A 20470-nucleotide genomic window follows, 5' to 3' on the forward strand; every position below is an offset into this window, starting at 1 on the left:
CCTTTTAGGGAATGATTTTTAACTAAGGTTAATAAAGAAAGGGAAGCTTGGGCATTGGAGACAAATTCCATCAGATCCTTTCTACTGTTGAAATCTGTTATCAGTGCTGAAATGTATCTTACAGCAGTTAAGCATCCCAGAGACAGATCTCTGCTTACTAAATTTGGTTTGGGAACTATCTGTACAATGATTTGTTTGTCTATGGGTCAGTTCAATCCTCTTGCCCTTTTAATTTGCTCTTGTGTCAACAGTTCTCCCCAGGCCCTATTACATCTGGTTTTATTTTGTCAATTTTATGAATTTCTACGAAGAAGGTTCCTAATACCACTTTTAAAAGTGAGGGGTTTTACTCAATTTCGACCTGCCTTTTTATACTTAGTTATTACCTGATCAGGCGGTGATGAGGCAGTTATTGGTTATCTAAAAGGTGCCTTACATTGGAATAAAATAATGTGTGCCTAGTAAATAATGATGTATGTGTTAGGTTGGGCAGTTGATTTTATAAGGTTCTTATATGTTTACGAATTGTTCTATTTGAATAAATTGTATTGGTTTGTGTTTGATAAGATTTTTAATGCTTTTACATGTCTCTTTTTCAGCCTTTATCTTTTATGATTATAATCAATAATCGAATAAAGATTAATATCATTCAATCAAAAACAATATATATTAATGATTTAAAATATAAAAAACAAAAATCTATAATAAATTAAAACATAAAACCTATAGTAAATATTTAAACTTAAATTTCACAATAAAATCAGTGCAACAGTAGGGAAAGTGCTAGATAGCAAAGGGGTAACAATAACTATTACCACTCCAGTGAGTGCAAAAGTAAGGTAACGATTGGATAGCAGAGGAATTACATTTACTCTTCCAACCCCAGTGAGTGCAACAGTAGGGAAAGTGTTGGATAGCTGAGGGGTAAAAATTACTGTTCCCACTCCAGTGAGAGCAACAGTAGGGAAAGTGTTGGACAGGGGAGGGTAAAAAATTACTATTCCCACTACAAAAAGTGCAACAGAGGGGAAAGTGTTGGATGGCGGAGGGGTAAAAGTTACAATACCCACTCCAGTGAGTGCAACACTAGCACAATTGTTGGATAGCAGATGGCTAAAAATGACTATTCCCACTCCAGTGAGTGCAACAGTAGGGAAAGTGTTGGATAGCAAAGGGGTAAAATGTACTATTCCCACTCCAGTGAGAGCAACAGTTGAAAAAGTGTTGGATAGCGGAGGGGGGAAAATGACTATTCCCTCTCCACTGAGTGCAACAGTAGGATAAGTGTTGGATGGCAGAGGGATAAACATTTGCATTCCCACTCCGGTGAATGCAACAGTAGGTGAAGTGTTGGATAGCGGAGGGGTGCAAATTACAATTTCTACTCCAGTGAGTGCAACAGTAGAGAAAGTGTTGGATAGTGGATGGGTAAAAATTACTATTCCAATTCCACTGAGAGCAACAGCAGGAAAAGCGTTGGATAGCGGAGAGGTAATAATTACTATTCCCACTGTGGTGAGTGCAACAGTAGGGATAGTGCTGGATAGCGGAGAGGTAAAAATTGCTATTCCTACTCCAGTGAGTGTAGCATTAGGGAAAGTGTTGGGAAGCAGAGAGACAAAAATTACCATTCACACTCAAGCAATTAAATAAAAATCAAAAAATATTAAAAAATAATTAAAATAAACAAAATTAAAAATAAAGAAAAATCAAATATATGAAATATATATAAAAGAAAACATATGATAATATTAATTACAAATAACAAACACCAACAAATAATATATAAAATAAAATAATAAAGGAATGTATTTAAAATTATTCTTTCAAACTGGCAAATATTTACAAACAAAAAAATTAATTAATACATACATTTATTTATTTTAGTTCCTACCCTAAAACACCACACCAATAACAAAACACATCAACATTTTTAATTACATTTACTTCCATAATTAACATAATTAATAGTCAATTAAAAACATATTATTAATCATGAGAAACTCATAACATTAATGGACTACACACACTTTAACACTATAATATCCACATCACACACCTAAATTAATCTACAAAATAATAAAACACAATTAAAACTTATTTTTAAATAAAAAACTATAACTAATAACTAATAATAAAGTAATTAAAATGTATTTAATACCTACCCATTACCCCAGTAAAAGTAAGAAAGCGCACAAAAATAAACAATTACCCAAAATAAATATCAAATAATTGACACTAATTAACAATATATGAATGATTTAAATACAAAGTACTTCCCACCCTTTACTCCTATAAACATCACGACACACACATAAAATCAATTACACAATTACCATAATTAATTACCAATTAATTACAATTAATATCCAATTATTAATTCATCAATTAAAAATAAATTACTTTCCACCCTTAACACCTATAAACACCACAACGCAAACCTAAAATAGATGACACAATTACCATAATTACCAAATAATTAATTAAAATAATTAACAAACAATTATTATTAGTTACAAATAAATTACTTTACACATTTAACACTATATCATCACAAACATGTTGAATAAATAAAAAATAGACAATAAATTTAATATAATTAAATTACTTCCCACTGTATTCCCCTATAAACCCACAACCTGCTACAAAATTAAAAACGCAAAATTCAAACAAATAGTTTTTTTAATAACAACTAAAAGTTTAACACATGTATTAAAAATACAAACAATTCTTGTACGAAAAGTATACAACACATACATATAAAATATATACTAAAATACCTAACATTAATAAAAAACGATATTTTAACAACTATATTTTTACAAACGATATTAAACACCTCAAAATTTTCAAAATTGATATTACTTACCTTAAGTCGATATTCTTGACCATGATATTCTTGCTGTCAACGTTTCTGAACCACGATATTAATAACTCAATAGCTGTGCAACTCGATATTTTTTACTCAATATTCTGTCTCTGCACCAACTACAACACATCATTTTCCCACTAAATATATTGAAAACCTATAATGCACGATGTTTGTTGAATGGAGTTGTTACTTATGCACTGTAATGAACACTGCAAGGCACCTTGGCACTGAAATAAGAACATCAAAAAAGTTATGAAGTTAATCAATAAAATAGATATATTTTAAGAGCCTTCCTAAAAATAGAATGCACCTCTATTTCGCACAGGCCAAGATGGTGTATTCTAAACCGATGTATCAATTAAATAGAAAGATCGTAACAGAGCTATGACATGGTGGATACAGGGAAGGAAAATGTAGAATGGCTCCTTGTGCTACAGGCTGTGTTTAGTATTGAGAAACAAAACTCCATCTATGGGAGGTTATTTTCTCAATACATAGATTTTTGCAGAGTGGGTGCCAGCTCAGCCAGCCTGCAGTGATTTGAAGGGGGATGTAACGATGGATTCTGCCTTCACATTAAACACATTCCGTCCAGGCAGGTGAGAATCTCTAAACATGGAGGACGATCCTCTGTCTGAGTAGCTGAGGCCTTGGGTGCATTCACCTGGTATATTATGTTATGTTAGGGGGATTTGTACAGCTCAGGGCTGCCCCAGCGACGGGGCGTCCCAGCGCTAAAAGCGCCAAGGTACAGGTGAAGTAATTGCTGGATGTTAAGCATGGAGACTGTTAAATTCGTTTTTCAAGAGCCACGTTTTTATTGCCTTTCTGTAGGCCAGGTGGTTGTCAATAATTCTGATGGATACAGATGATGAGTTCTATAGTGAAAGAGCGGCCACCAGCTTGTGCTCTATTGACTCGGGGGATTCATGCTAAGCGCATGTCTGCTGATCGCAACATGCGTTGTGGTAAGTATGACATAAGTAGGTCAGAATGGATAATAGGGGCTTGCTTGGTGAGAATTTTATGAGCGAAGTATAGTGTCTTGAAATGTATTCTCTTTACGATTGGCAGCCAATCTAATTTGGGTAGATGTGCTGATACTGAGCAGAATTTGGGAAGGGCAAGAAGTGATCTTGCTGCCGCGGTTTGCACCCTTTGTAGGCGCTGGATACCAGCTTCATTTGTGCCTAAATAGAAGGAGTTTCAATAATCCACTCTAGATAGGATTGTTGCTTGGATATTGCTCTGGTGGGTTTGTGAATCAAAAAACCCTAACAGGGGCTTGATTTCACGCAGGATGCAAAATAGGCTCCTGCAACCGCTTTTGTTTGGGTTTCAAAGGACAGACAGCTGTCTACCCAGACACGTAGATTTTTCACAACTTCCATGGGCAAGGGTGCAGGTCCCACCACTACTGGCCACCATTGTTCTATCTACAGGTGGCTATCTTTCCCTAGAAGCAGGATCTCAGATTTCCTGACATTCAGCTGTAAGCAGTTGGCCATCATCCAATCTGCTACTACCTTCATATCTTCATTAAATTTAATGAGTATGATTGCAATTTTTGGAGAAAGAAATAACCAATTAGGTGTCATCCACATATTATTAAAGAGTGTAGGACTCAATATTGATCCCTGTGAAACTCCGTAGTGCACAGTGTATTCCGGAGAACAATAAGGAGGTGAAGTAACCTGAAAAAACTTGCCCTACAGAAAAGATCTGAACCAGGCCAAGGCTGTGCCACCTATCCCCACCTCCTGCAAGCAACACAGTAAGATCTTGTGAGACACTGTATCGACAGCGGCACTGAGATTGAGGATCATCAAGGCCGCAGAGTTTCCCTCATCCAATGTACTACTTAGTTACTGCCAACAAGGCGGATTCGGTGCTGTGGAGTGATCTAAACCAATTTTGTGAGGGATCCAAAAACTCACTGGTCTCTACGTACTTTGTGAGGTTGGAATTCCCATAGGATCCAGTGGGTTTCGTCAAAAAATGAACCCGGGATATTGGATGGTAGTTGCCAGTTTAGATTGATCATGGGAAGTAACTGGGGCAACTTTGGTATGCTTCCATGCAAGTGGCACTGTTGATGTGGACAGACATAGGTTGATCAGCAACCTGCTAACCGGTAATATATGTTTGTGAAATATACGAAAATGAACTGGTTTTTATAGGGTCTGCTGGGGAGCCTGATTTGATTTTATTGCATAGAGATTCAACCTCTATGAGCAAAGACAGAGCTTGTGACTGCATGGAAACAGACAAGATTATGTGTTCCATCACCCCCTTCCCCATCCTCATTCGCACATCCACAGCCCAGTTGCCTCACTTCTGTTATAATATGGAATTATATTGCCAGAGAAAAGGCAGAGGGGGAGATTTATTAGAGGCTAGGAGATTATAGCATGTAGAAAACTGGTAAGCTGGGCAGGCTTTGTGACCCCAAACTCAGACTAATATATGGTAAGCTAGGCACCTGAATGGTTATCATAATGAAAGACACATACAGACAGGTTTGAGGCTAAGGCCACAGTTCCAAGTTATGTAGAGTTGGGGTAGTAATTAGTGCACACAGTAATTACAGCTTTCTTGTTGTGAGGATTTTGATGGGTAATATAATTAAAATCTCCTAAGTTCCCCACCTCAGAATGAAGCTTAACAAGTGAAAACGTCATTTACCATTCCAATTACTGCATATTTTGCATTTACCCTGATAGAATTCCTCAGGCCTTTCTTTGTGAAATCTGTCAGGAAAAAATTGCTAAGTGCAATCATTAGTGATCAACTCAGAATTCTGATCTGTGTGCAAACATCCATTTGCACATGGATCAGAATTTAAAGCACAGCAGGATCTTAGTAAAGTCTGTACATTTTATAGGGTCTGTCTACAGAGAATTTCTTAGCTGTGTGTAGGTATTATTATTGCCTCAAAGTGTTGTAGGGTTCAAGTATGTTTTACTATTGTTGAATGTATTCAGTTTTTCATACTCAAAATGAGGCACCAAAGCATATTTGCACTCAACTTCGTGGAGTGCCACAGATGGAAGGGTGGGTGTTTGTCATGCAGCAATTATAAGGAGCTTTTGATGTCACGCAAGGCCCTGACTTTAGCTTTTAATACGTTTTCGTGGATATGCCTCTGCATGAATTTGAAGAGAAAATGAGGGAGAGCTTAAGCACTAGATTCTAATTAAAGGACATTAGTGTGTGAGTGCAGTCTGGCCTATGCTTGAAGTGTTTTGGTGCGTGCATATGGCTGAAACTGTGTCCAGCTTCTGTCCAAATACAATTTGAGACACATAGAATATGCGGCTAAGAAAGTGTACAGCGATGAAGCGATAGAACCTGATGATAGAATATATCCTGTTTTTGTTCTATTCTGTTTGAACTGTGCCTAGTGTTATTAATGGGCTCAAAGCAGGAAGAAAATAAAACAGAGCAATATTTCTGCCATATCTGCGTTTTGGCATTCTCAAGGGCCACGAAAGCACAATACAGTTACATTACATTACAATACAATATTACTATCTCTCTCTATTACGTTCCAATGGATTCTTGCATTCTCTGTCAATTTGTTGAAGTTAAAGTATGGTGAATTATTCCTGCTGTATATTTCTAAATGCTGTGGGGCCTGCCAACTGGGCCTTTTAGCCCTTATGATCAATCGCCAGGCACTTTCAGTACCCCACGGTGGCCGTATTACAGGTTGCATGAGACTAGCAGTGTGCCAATTCTGCAAAACTAATTGCAAGCAATGTGCGTTAAAACCCCACTAGGTACCATGCAATGACAAGTTAAACCCTGTGAGATTCTGCATATTATTCCCTATTCCATGGGGTTTAACATGAACATTTACCTTCTGCTCTGAGAAGATGATATAAGTGTGCAGGAGGCTGTTGTAAGGCAAGGATTTGGGGATGGATGAGGAGGGTGAGGAGGACCAAGCAAAGAGTGGAGAATGATGTCTGGAAAAGGGGAGCATAAATGCTCCTGCCTGTGCAATTGTCTGAGATTCAGGCCGTGGTTATGAAAGGAGTTGGGCTAAAATGCAGCCTTTTCCCACAGGTATTTTACCTACTGGGGATTCTGCATGATAACATTTGGTTTGTTGTTCTCTTACCCAGTAAATTTATGTGCAGGAACACCAGACCTCTCATAATTTTGCAGAACAGAATGCTGCTCGGTAAGCCCCCTCCACATACTTCCCAATCAGGCATTGTGTCTTTCAGAGCCACCTTGCAAGGGGGCTGATTAGGAAGACAAAGTGTAACACAATGATACAAGAGAAGCAATGAAAAAGCAAACCAAGCCTCTTCTATCTGTGAATGACTTTTAGATGACCTCAGTGGCTGAGGGTTGAGTTGAGATGTATTTGAATGGATTTGTCCAATCTTGGTTAATATTACAATATCATTTACCAAACATTTGGTTGAAAAACTATTTTTCCAGACTGGATAATGCTGACCTTCAGGTGCCTCTGGCTGAAAGAAAAAGGAGCGCATTTCCTGGTTTTAGAGGTGGGTGCGGCACTGAAATTTGAGCCAGATGTCTGGCTCTGGCTAAGTTTGTGGTCCTTGAGACTCTTGAGCCCAAAGCGCTAGAGCTTCCATGTGGCGTCTACCTGCCACACATGCTCTAACCTCATGCACAAAGATATAATAAAAATAAATCAGTGACCTTCGATCTGAAAAAGGAAAGAGAAAGATATCCATTTCGTGGCCAAATTTTGAATGGTGAAACCAGAAACCCTAGGGTCAGTCACTGTTTCACTGCTTGACCAAACTGGGTGATCCTATGAAAAGAAAACACATATCACTTAAATCTTATTCTTTATCAACACATATTAAAGCACATTGAAATATGAGAGTCCCATGATGTGCCCTGTATAAAATTCTCTTCTATTTGTTAAATATACTATAAAGGTGCTTCATACATAACAAGAATCATGACCACATATAGGGTGCTCATGATAATTTACTGACCCCTTCATTCACTTGTGGCATTGTCATCATGTCGGGGATGTGGGGGACAAGAATGTTTCCAGTTCCATGTTTAATCGGTATCATTCTTAGGTCGAGCCTAGGCAGCCCTTGTGCGGTCTCTTCGAGACATGTTGTATACACTTTTTTGGATTGCAGCCCGCCCATTGCCTTTTTATTCATTACTACAATTGCCCATTATTAAAAAGGCTTGCTTGCTAATGGTTAACCTTTGCTCTTTTCCCTTCTTGTTGTGATTTGTTTCCACCCAATTACTTTTACCTTTCACTTTGCTGCTTATCTGTTCGTTTTTCTGCACTATTTCTTCTTCGTTTCCTGCTTGTGTTTGTGAAGACTTGCTTTACTTTGCCTTCATTGTTGCTTCTTTCCACCCCTGTTGGGGCTTGCCTGTCTCCACAACCCCCTCCCACAACACCAACCCTCCCAGATCGCTGCTTGCCGGTCCCAACTAACCCTGCATCACTGCTTGCCGGTCCCAACTCCCCCTGCATTGCTGCTTGCCCCGTTCCTCTCCCCCATCGCTGCATGTTTTAATGCATTTTGACTGCTGCTCAGCAGACCATCCCAGGTTCTTTATGGCGACAGAAATTCTTCAGTTGCCAAAATGTTCCATGTGCCACCGCGAGAGAAAGTAAATGGCATCTGTTGAACAGAGCGCTGATGCCCTTAATACCCGCAACCAATAGACTTTCCCAGGAACTACGGACTTCACCACTCCTTTCCGGTGGCACCGCGTGGGTAGGATTAGGTGCGTGCTGGACCTCACTGTTGTCTTCCGTGGCTGTTCGTTGTTTTAAAAATTGGGATCTAGCATACCAAATCAAAGCTGAAGCACAAGACTGATGGGTGGTAAGGCACTTTGTGAGCGTAACCGGTGACCGCGCCGCCCAGTGCAGAGTGACAACACAACTTGTACAGTGGCTACACTCAACTTCTGTGGTAGATGCCCTCTTCTTTAATAAACTGTTGACAGTGTTCAGTGTGACTGCCTGATCAGCGTTTTGAAGGCTGCAAAACTGCACTCAACTCATAGACATTTTCAAAACGCTTGCTTCTGGTTTGTGATGGCTTTCACACAGTTCTTCTTTTTCTTAAATAAACTACATTTAAGAAGGTGAACTCGTACTCTCTTAGCAGACTTTGCTCTAATTTTAAAGTGTGGTTTGATGTAATAGATTTTTTGGTTTGCTATTCTTGCTATGTTATCAAACCTCCCTTATGTTTTTGAATCCTGTGTACTGCAATCAGACGTGGCAAGTGCATATTTCCTTTAAATGAACCAGCTAGAGGAGGGCCACATTAGTTATTCAAACTTTGCAAACTTGGTGCATTTGGAATGCACATAATCAGAAAAATTATAAGATTCACACAAACCGCCAACGCTCCCCTGTCATTTCCAAATCGGACCATCCTCTTCTTTCACAACTGTTTTGCTTGTGTTTGCTTGACACACTAAGCAGTTCAGATCCTTGCTGCACATTCTCATTAGAAACTTTAGGTTGTATTTTTGTCACTTCCCCGTGTTTTGAAGAGAAGACCTCGGCTACATTTCAAACTGTTTAATGTGAACTCATTCTCACTAGTGTTGTTTGTAATCTTTTAGCAAAGAAGCACCATTCCTTTTTCAAATGTGTTGGAATCTGTAGGGTAGTTTGTCTATTCTACGATTGCTAATCTGTGGTTTGATTTACTTTATTTATCTCTTTGGTTTTTTTTTTTTCAATTGTTGGCCTGGCTTTTAAATATTTTTAGTACCACCACCAACCATTTCTTCTGCTGTCCTTGTGCTCTGCATTTCTGTTTTGCAATGCGACTCTGGGCCACGAGACCTGCTAAAATTTGTTTGGTTTGGAAGGTTCCAGGGAAATCCTTCACTACTGTTTTGTTATGGTAATGAATGAATGAATTAAAGTAGTCTTGTAACGCAAAAACGTAGCCCAAGGGCATCAAGGCACTGGTACGAGGCAACCAGACACAGGGAAATAGCACTAAGTAGGGATATCAAGGAAAAAGCTAGGTTTTTAAGGCCTTACGAAATAACAGAAGAGAGGCCTGGCCAGAGATCTCTAGGGGGAGAGAATTCCACAGTTTGGGCGCAGCCGTGGAAAAGGCTCTACCCCCCCATTTGACCTTCTGAAACCTAGGGACAGAAAGGAGATTTTTGTGAGCAGATCGAAGGGTCTACTGGGAGTATAATCCTGGACAAGTGACTTGATGTCTTCAGAGCTGGCATCATAAAAGGCTTAGTGAGTCAGACACAGGATCTTAAAAGTGATCCTGCGGTCCATCGGAAGCCAGTGCAGGCTTCTGAGTGCGGCCTTGGCTGAGCTGAATCTAGGGAGATTCAGTACCAGCCTGGCTGCCGCGTTCTGTGCAATCTGGAGCCGATGGATAAGGCACCTATTAATGCCCATTTAAAGGGCATTACAATAGTCCAGTCTCGAAGACACTAATGCCATAGTGGCCTGTTTACGTGCATCAGGGGAAAGATAGTGGGAGATCTTCCTTAGGGTCATGAAATATGACGCCCCCCCCCCCTTCCGCTTGTGCCCTAAGGGCATTCATTTTAATTTGCAGCCTCATGAGTTGTGCCAGGGATGCATCCTTAAGAAGCATTTGCTGCTCTTTTATGGCAGTTTCCTCTCTTTCAGATCAGCAGGCAAGCCTATACAGACCTGTATTACAGTGATTGACCCAACGATTTATAATTGGCATTCAGCAATTAAGAGTTTTTTCTTTTCTTCTGTTTTTAGTTGGCAATTGGTTTGTGCCGATGTAACCACAGACTGCTTTTTTCTGAGACTTATTGTGTTTCTGTGTTTACCTAGGTAAAGGTTTCCCCATTGGAAGAAACTGTAAGCACTTCAAGTATGGGGGATGAGCACAGTCTGACTTCACAAAACAGACTCTTCAGTTTTGCCATTTACCTGTTGTGGTCTATGTGACTTGTATATTCAAGTAGGAGATTTAGTATATTAGATAATAAGTCATATTGCTGCTACCATCAGATTTAGCAGACTGTAAGCCTGTGGGACGTTTATTCGCCTAATCCTGCACATATGGTATCACATGCTCACTGCATACACAAAACACATTTTGTAAATTGTGTATCATGAGCTCAGAGCAGCCAGACTATAAACAATGCATTATTCATTGGGTGCTCTTAGGGCAGTCCTGCATTGGTCACACTCACTAGAATAGCGCACCCTAAAACGCACACTGTAAAAAAAACACAGAGTGTAGTAATTGTATAGCTTTCCCATTCCTGGCGGCACAGCACCCAGGATAATGTGCTGAATGGCTACGCACTTATAAGGGCCATAAGGCGAGACCTACTGACTATGCCAATGCTTGTTAATAAATGCCCCATATTGCATGATATAATGTGGGGTGTACTATGGTGAAACACTTCCACATGTTAAAGAAATACGCTTTTTGATTTTTAGATGATATCCGTAGGTGTACTTTCTATGCTCTATTGGTGCACAGGCTCTTAGAATCCAGCAGAACCGTGACTAAAATCTGACTCGGCTCTCCCTTCCAATTTATTAGCTCACCCATCTCTACCTAGTTCGTAAAGGCAAGGGAAAGGCAGCCAGTGAAAGTAGAAACACGCCTCTCATCAGGGTACCTACTACCTTAAAGAAATGTAGATGTGTGCATTTGGTTAATCACTAAATCTAAAGGCTTTGTGGGAGCCAGTAAATTACTTTAATTGATTTAATCATGCAAGGCTACATGGAGACAAATATTTATTATTTTTCAGTCCAATTCAAGTCAATTACTTTATTCGGATAAAACATATCCAGGGAAGGACAAAAAAACCACAAAGTAATGATAAAAACGCGCAAGTTCATAACGGTCACAAAAAGAGATATATAAAACCAAATTTAGTACATATCATTTGGTTTATCACTAAATCTAAAGGCTTCGTGGGAGCCAGTGAATTACTTTAATGGATTCATTCATTCAAGGCTTCATGGCCCCATAGACATACATTCAAGTAAAAATTGAGATAACAATTGTAAAACAATACCAAGACCAATGTGGAGTTACCCTATCGTTGTTTTTCTTGCCCGAATCGCTTATTTCAAAAAGGCACAGACACCATAACAAATTTCAGGCAAACTTAAAAACCGTAAGTAGAGCAAGTCTGCTCTACACTGTTGGAATCCTTATTTACATAACGAGGGTTTCAAAAAGTGCTTGCATGGCAAACTGTGCAAATTGCAAAAAAGGCGGTCATTGAGGTCCCATCTCCTGAGCAGTCCAGCACACACCAGCTAAATAATGGGGTGTGTCAAGCAAGTTGTAGCAGCCTGGGCTAAGACATATGATGTGGGCAGCGGGGTGGGAGGTAGGACTGGGTGGCAGAATTGTCTGAAGGCTTCTTACCCCAGTGGTCATTGTGCACCTGACTAGGGTAAGAGCGGATATCATGAGGGAGAGAGGGATGAACAGCACAAAACAACAGGTAAGATGCCTCACAGTCAGGACCACTTGAATTATGTGATTCTACGGCAGTAGCATTTTTTTGCATAGTCTTGGATTTGGCACACTATCTAACATCTGTTGCATAAATTGCAGATTTTAACAAAAGCAAATTGCTTCTACCTCAAATGCATCAAAAGTTATTACAAATGAAGTGATACCTATTGCCTCTCAATGGAAGGCCCTTACAAAAGGTTGACTAGTCACCTTTTAAGTAGCTTATTCCTGTATTTGAGTGTTAAAGTGGTACTAATGAGGGGAAAGCTTTGGTATGACAGTGTTGACATGGATTACAATTAAAAAATAATCAAGTAGTACTTAGTGGCGGCTGGCATGTGAGAAGGGTGGTGGGTGTGGGGACACATAAAAAATAAAAAAAGTTATGCTGCTTACCTTCTCCCTGGCACAACGTCCTCCTCCTCGCTCGGGTCCCAATCCTGGCGCTGCTCTCATGCTGCTTGAGAACAGCCCCTGGATTGGAGGGAGCAACCTCTCTTGCAGCTCCTGCGTACACTAGAGCCCTATGTTATCTCTAACCCAGGCCTCTTAAGACAGCTGGGATACAGAGGTTTAAACTGCACATGCCTGGCTGGTGGTTGCAAGACGGCAGGCCAAAAGAATATGGGCATTTTAAACCTAAGAGCCCTGTCTATTGCTGCATTCTGCTGCTGCCTTACTGGCAGCAACAGCATAAATGAGAAAGCTACGCCCCCTTAATGACGCTTGGCTCGGGATGGGGGTCTGAAAAATAAAATGGTAATAAATGAACTTTATTACCAATTTCTCTTTCTTTGGGGAAAATTCTTTAGTGGGACGACACTCCTCCACATTAAGAGAGGAGCCCCCCCCCCCCCGGCTAATATTGTGTGTGTTGCATTACGCCACATAATTTATCATTTCTTGCTGCATAATTCAGTCAACCATCATCCTTTTCTGCCGTGAAATTCCGGTGGCCCTGCTCACAGCTCACTTGGAGCACAAGTTAGGCAAATTAGTGTGTGTAGAAAGGTAGGATCCTTCTGCATGGTTACCCCCACTTTTTGTTTGGTGCTATGCTGTTTTTTTTTTTTTACTAATCTGACTGGGATCCTGCTAATCAGGACCCTAGCGTATTTGCTTTCTCGCTAAACTGTTGTGTCAGTACCTAGGTGCAATCCCAGATTGGATACTTGGGTATCCTTATCAGTCCCTCGTATATGGGACTGATGTACCCGGGGCATAGATTCCCCAGAGGTCTCACATTATGCCACCCATGAGAGACCATGCAAACTGGAACTACAGGCATGCCATTGCACCATTTACTAAAAATATAGGTTTACTATATCTAATTGTCACTGCACATAAAACCTGTAAGTCACCCCTATAGCAGGCCTTTACAATCCTGAAGGCAGGGCGCTTGGTTCTAAGTGAGAGGGTGCCCCTGCATGAGCATGTCACCCCTGCAGCCTACTGAGTAAATTCTCCCGGCAGCCTACTGAGTAAATTCTCCCGGGTTGTCAGTGAAGCAGCTATATACCATATAAAAGGGCACCCTGCTTAATAGCCCCATGACCATCTTGAAAACGGATGCAACTAATCTTATCATGTTTGGTATCAAAAGGTGTGGGAGGTATGATTCCTAGCACTGGCAGAGTCCTTCGTTAGGCTCTCAGTGTTCCCAGGTACGAGCCTTTTAGTCTTGGACAGCACAAAATTCTTTCTGCTGACCAGATACTCATTTCTGCCTTCCTGCTACTGAGCCAGGCTTGAGCGGACATAGGTAGAACAATAGGGGTCTGGTCACAGGGAAGTGTGCCTCCAAGACTGGATTTAGTGTATTAGGGCTGGGTGGGTGTGCTTGCCCTCTCCAGGAAGGCTGCATGAGGGGCACATTTGGTGTCCCTGTGCAGAGTCAAGTTCAAACCTGTCCTCGGAGCCGCTGTTTCCCACTCTCGTGCAAAACTGGACAAAGGAGATGGGAGCAAACTCCCCCCTGTCCAGACCCTCCCTTTGGAGGGTAAACTGAATCGCCCAACCCTTTCCCTAGGGTGGTTAAGGGCTTACCCAGGTGTAGGTCCCTAGGTTCTTCGTTGGATAGGATTCAGATCAAACACCACTACACTTCTGCCTTCTGGGCACTCTGGACTTCGTTTGGGCTGGACTTCATCTCCCTTTCAGTCTTCTGCATTGTCTGAGGCTGTGCATCATACATGAACCTCCAAGGCCTGTAAAGCATCAAAGACACCTGAAGTAATCTCCCTTGGAGGGATGGAGTCACTTCCTTGCATTTTCAGGCACCGCAACTAAGTCTGCAGAACCTTCGCTCCTCCGTACTCTCTGGGCTCTGCAAAACAGGTGGTGGTTTTCCTCAGCTCCTGAGCCCTGCTCTACCCTCTCACCAAGTTTGAGGCCAGTAGTCCTTGTGGGGGTTGCAATTACCGAACCTCTTGGTACTGTGTCCAACTTGCAGTTGAAAAGGCTTGTTGGCATCTTTGCAAAAAGATCTTTGGGCTCCAAATAGCCCCAACCTCAAGCAAATCCTGTGACCAGAATCTTCAGCCACACCACGTTGTGTGCATTGTGGCCTGCATCTTTTGGTGAGCTGCTTGAGGTCTTCTCGCAACTCCAGTGCCTCCGGCCTGTAGGTCCACTTAAGGGTCACACTTATTTCTTTTGTTCTTCCCTGATTTCCCGGGGTCTGCCCTGACTACCCTGCCTATGGTGAGTCCCCTGGACCTTGCTGGTCCCAACGTTTCTCCTTCTAGGATTCTTTCGTGGCTTGCCTTTGGGAAGACTGGTTGGTGCTTCGGCCGGACACTGACCCCTCAGCACTCAATATCATTCATGCGACAGGTCGTGCATGGCTATTGGTCCTCCTCAGCATTGCCTGGTCCTCACAGCTGCAGAGTCCAGGTCTTCGTCATCCATCCTGAAGCACCGAGCATTGGTGGGCATTTGTCTTCCAAGTCTCCTGGTCACTCCCGAATGACATAGACTCTGACCCCTCTGCTTTCGGGTACTCTTCTTCAAGAACCCACATTTGGATTCCCATGAACACTTTCTCTTCTTCCTGCAGCAGCACTTTCATGAAGTACTCCATTGAGTTTGACGGCGGTCTTCGACACCACTTCACCCCTATGCACCCGGCGTCCCTGGTGTAGGTAATGTGGATACTATGGTATCCACGGATGGGCTGGCTCTCCAAACGTCTGTCTTCCATGGGGTTTCTTCAGGGTCCACTGGGAAGGGTCCTTAATCTTAAAACATCCAACTGCAACTTACATGTACAGTTGTACGGAACCCACGATCGTGTTCCCACACTGCACGTGCTTTCCGTGGGGTCCCTATATATTTACCTTGGGGTTCCTTGGGTCTCCTGCGATTCCACATCCTCCCGGCATTGTCCTGACTCGAGTCGAGGGTCATATCCCACTTTCTTAGTATATGGTTTGTCCCCCCCGAGGGCCACTGTGTATTAGGGCTATATATTGTGATTTCTGTGCTAAAGTATTGTGTGCTTTGTGTCTATCTCCGTTTGGGAGATACTGTAACGTACTAGATAGTGTTATATAATAAATACATATTAAAAAAATACTTTGTGGGGTTCTTTTTTATTTAATCTATACCATAAGATTGCATTCTGGTAAAACAAGCTGCTTCACACTCCTTCAAGACTAAGCCTGAAGGCTGCTCTCCACATCTTCCATTTGGATAGCTTTCTAAGGTTGTTTAAGCCTCCTAAATCGACATAAGGGTTGTTTTGACGGATGCAAGGTGCCCACTTACATTAGTGGACATCATATACCAGGCCAGCTTCTCACAGTGGGTCCATGTAACCATGCCAAGATGGCTTGTGGGAAGCAGTGCACGTACTGACTGCATGTCACACCCGGCACTTAGTGCACAGTAGTTAGTCTTGCTGCTGAGCCCTCATTGACTGGAGGCCCTGTATGTGAAGCATAAAGAGCAATTGTATATTCAACTATCTGGAAATTGGGTCCATAATTAATATTTAAATCAGCATCCACGTGTGTGCACTGTGAAGGTTAGAATGTAATTGTATGCATGCTCTATAGATAGCATACTGCCTTGCAGTTGCATAAATAACGGCAAATAATGTTCTTATACTACAGAGAACTACTGGACACAACCTGTCGCCTTGCAAACACGCTGAAGAAGCATGGAATACAGAAAGGAGACCGAGTAGCCATCTACATGCCTGTTTCGCCCTTAGCCGTGGCAAGTATGCTGGCTTGTGCAAGAATCGGTGCAGTTCATACTGTGGTCTTTGCTGGATTTAGTGCTGAGTCCTTGGCAGGAAGAATCAATGACGGTGAGAGATGCCATTCATTCCAAATCATGGTCCATTGTGCAGGATTAATGTGATTTCTTACTAAAACTCTTTCATTGCATGTGTTTGTATAAAGGTGGCTTATTTAATGAAATCTGTGCTTTGGCTGTGTTTCTCCATGCCCACGTCTGACAGATAATGAAATAATTAGCACAAAATCAATCAATCATTTGCAAAGTGCACTACATACCCTTGAGGGTCTCACGGCGCTGAGGGGGGTTGGGGGGCGCTACTGATCGAACAGCCAAGTCTTGAGTATCCTCCTGAAGGTCAGCAGGTCTTGGGTCTGTCGTAGGCTCAGTGGGAGGGTGTTCCATGTCTTGGCGGCGACGTGGGAGAAGGATCTCCCACCGGTGGTGGTTCTTCAGATGCGGGACGGTGGAGAGTGCGAGGTCGGTGGAGTGTAGCTGGCGGTTGGGGATGTAGAAGGAGAGCCGTCTTGTGGAGTGCCTTGTGTGCGTGGGTGAGGAGCTTGAAGGATAGCCTCTTGTTGACGGGGAGCCAGTGCAGGTTTCTCAGGTGGGGGTGATGTGGTCATGGCGTGGTACGTCGAGGATCAGTCGTGCCGAGGCGTTTTGGATGCGTTGTGGTCGTTTGATGAGCTTGGTCGGGGCTCCTGCATAGAGGGCGTTTCCGTAGTAGAGTCTGCTTCTGACGAGGGCCTGGGTGACTGTCTTTCTTGTATCTGTCCGGATCCATCTGTAGATCTTGCAGAGCATGCAGAGGGCGTGAAGCAGGAGGAGGAGACGGCGTTGACTTGCTTGGTCATTGAGAGTGTTGAGTCGAGGATGATTCCCAGGTTGCGTGCGTGGTCGGTGGGTGTCGGGGCTGCCCCCAGTGCCGTCGGCCACCAGGAGTCGTCCCAGGCTGAAGGGTTGGAGCCGAGGATGAGGACCTCCGTCTTGTCCGAGTTCAGCTTCAGACGGCTGGTCTTCATCCAGTCGGCGATGGCCTTCATTCCTTCATGGAGGTTGGCTTTGGCTGTGATGGGGTCCTTGGTTAGAGAGAGGATCAACTAAGTGTCGTCGGCGTAGGAGATTATGTTGAGGTCGTGCTGTCGGGCTACGTGTGCGAGCGGGGCCATGTAAATGTTGAACAGCATTGGGCTGAGGGAGAATCCCTGGGGTACGCCGTAGATTATCTCGGAGGCTTTGGAACAAAATGGGGGGAGGAGGACGGTCTGGGTTCTGCAGGAGAGGACGGAGGTGGTCCAATCCAGAGCCTTGTCTCGGATCCCTGCGGCGTGGAGGCATGTGCGTAGAGTGCGGTGGCAGATGGTGTTGAAGGCAGCAGAGAGGTCCATGAGGATGACTGATTCAGTCTCGCCGTTGTCCAGCAGGGTCCTTATGTCATCGGTGGCAGCGATAAGGGCAGTCTCGGTGCTGTGGTTGCTGTGGAACCCTGACCGGGAAGGGTCCGGGATTCTGTTTTCTTTGAGGTATCAGGTTAGCTGTCTGTTGACGGTTGACGATGACCTTGGCCGGGAAGGGGAGCAGAGAGATGGGCCGGAAGTTCTTGAGGTCTCTTGGGTCTGCCTTAGATTTTTTGAGTAGAGCGTTGTTCTCAGCGTGTTTCCAGATCTCAGGGAAGGTTGGGGTCTCGAGGGAGAGATTGATGACGTTGCGCAGGTAGGGTTCAATGGAGCTGCTTGCTCTGTTGAAGACGAGGTGCGGAAATGGGTCTGACGGAGAGCCGGAGTGGATTGTGCGCATGGTCTCGATGGTGTCATCGATGCTCACGCTGGCCCAGGCTAGCAGGGGGTCATGGTCGATGGTGTGCGGAGGGTCTGTTGTGTTGCTGTATGTTGGGGCTGTCTGGGTGTTGAAGAATCAAAGCTTCTTTGGCATGGTCTGGATTTTAGAAATACACATTTTAATTGTGATAAACATGTATTGTCTACGCCAATGCACATGAACCAGCTGACTTCTTCTGTTACACCAGCATTATTTCAGGAAGTGGAAGTGTTGTGAGAGAGTTCTTGTTTACATGACCAGTGTGCGCAGTCTCCAATATCTACCCTTTCCTCGGAAAGCAATGCACCTGATTCACAAAGGTAAACTAGGGTGAAAGTCTAAGTTTATGGCTTTCGATATTCACAAAAGGCATTTATGAGTAGTAAACTTAGGGCCATATGTATCATCATCCAGATTTGCGATTCTGAAATAGCGATTTTTTTATCAATCGCTATTTCAGAATCACAAATTGGGATGTATGTAGAAAATCGCAATTTTCTTGCGAATCCTTAGTATTCCTTAATTGCGATTAGCAAATTGCGAATTGCAATTAAGGAATAATTTCCCATTCATTTCTATGGGCCAGGAGGCCCATAGGAATGAATGTGAAGTTATTCTTAATTTGAGAATCGCAATCTGAGAATAATTTCAAGGGTGCAGGGGTGTCCAAAGGACACCCTGTTGCACCCCTGAAATAAGCATGGGTGCACATGTGGCGCACATACATGCCCTAAGGGCATGTATGTGTGTCACATGGCACTTTAAAAAATGCAAACATTTGCATTTTTCAAGGAATTCGCAAATTACCACCAACTTGAAGTTGGTGGTAATTTGCGATTCCTTAAGGACAATTTGCATTTTTTTTTGGCTTCCTACATTGCATTTAAGGAATTGCAAAATTTGCGATTCCTTAAATGCAATTGCAAAATAAGGAATTGCAAATTTTGCGATTCCTTGTTTTGCACCAGCTTTTCTTTGATACATTCCATTTAGCAAATTCGCATTCGCAAACGCCGAAATTCTGCAAATTTCGGCGTTTGTGAATGCGAATTTGCTCGATACATATATTCCTTAGACTTTTGTCTCAGTTAAACTTAAGTTGTCGTCTTAAGTTTAACTGAGACCAAAAGTTAAACTTAAGTTTAACGGAGGCCAAAGTCTAACTTTACCATTCGTAAAAGCCCTTTGTGAATACCAAAAATCATAAAGTTAGACTTTTGTCTCAGTTTACCTTTGTGAATCTGGCTCAATGTGTCTAGCCTACCTTCCATCCCCCAGATTAGTCAGTTCTTATCACCAACCTTCAAGTAACATGTATCCGAATGTTGCTTTCTACCTGCTAGCTCAGGGATGGACACCCTTGCTAAGCCGGTTCTGGTGGCTTAGTGAACTAATGCATCCACTATAGGGGCCTGTGTTCGACTTTATGGTTGCAGGTTCAAATCCTTCTGAGGTCGATAAAATGAGTACCATTGAGTTGGGTAACAATAAACATCTGTTATTCAGCTCCAAGATACTCTTGGGTAAATGTGCGCTTTACAAATACAGATTATGTTAGTATTTGTCCTTTAATCTCATGTTACTGCAAGGGAATCATGACAAATATCCATCAAACCAGTATATACTGCTAGTAGGGGAATTAAGGGAAATGCTTCTTTTGAACTGTATCTTGTGGCCACACCTATTACAATTAATGCTAGTCGACCTTACCAAGAAAGACTGAACCACTCACTCGTCTGTGAGGAGTATACACTGCAGTAGCAGCACAACAAGAAGTAATACGTTGAGAATCGGATGAAAGATGATGAGCAGCATTAAACTTCTTTATAAATACTTGAGGTTGGGGGTGCTAAATGTCCAGTCAACCATGACTTCCCTTCTGGGAATCTGGACTTGGTCACACTATTTAAATTGTAATTCTGTGTATTTGAGCTTCTAATTAGGGTCGGGCAAAGTACACTTGAAAAGGAAAGATACTGCATATGCAGAAAACGTTTTCAGCCTCTATTAGTCAATCTCATTTTTAGTTAGTTTTAAA

The 20470-nt window shown here is 42.5% G+C and overlaps 1 protein-coding gene across 1 annotated transcript in view; it reads left to right on the forward strand.

The window, feature by feature from the left end:
- The window catches only part of ACSS1 (acyl-CoA synthetase short chain family member 1), a 1180850-nt gene that overhangs the window by 363633 nt on the left and 796747 nt on the right, over positions 1–20470 (forward strand). Inside the window, exon 3 of the mRNA XM_086927145.1 lies at positions 16482–16681. Coding sequence (XP_086783271.1) covers positions 16482–16681 — 200 coding nt within the window. The remainder of the gene's footprint in view (positions 1–16481; positions 16682–20470) is intronic.

This window comes from Lissotriton vulgaris, chromosome 6 (genome assembly GCF_964263255.1).
Source record: "Lissotriton vulgaris chromosome 6, aLisVul1.2, whole genome shotgun sequence".
In the NCBI taxonomy this organism is placed as follows: domain Eukaryota; kingdom Metazoa; phylum Chordata; class Amphibia; order Caudata; family Salamandridae; genus Lissotriton; species Lissotriton vulgaris.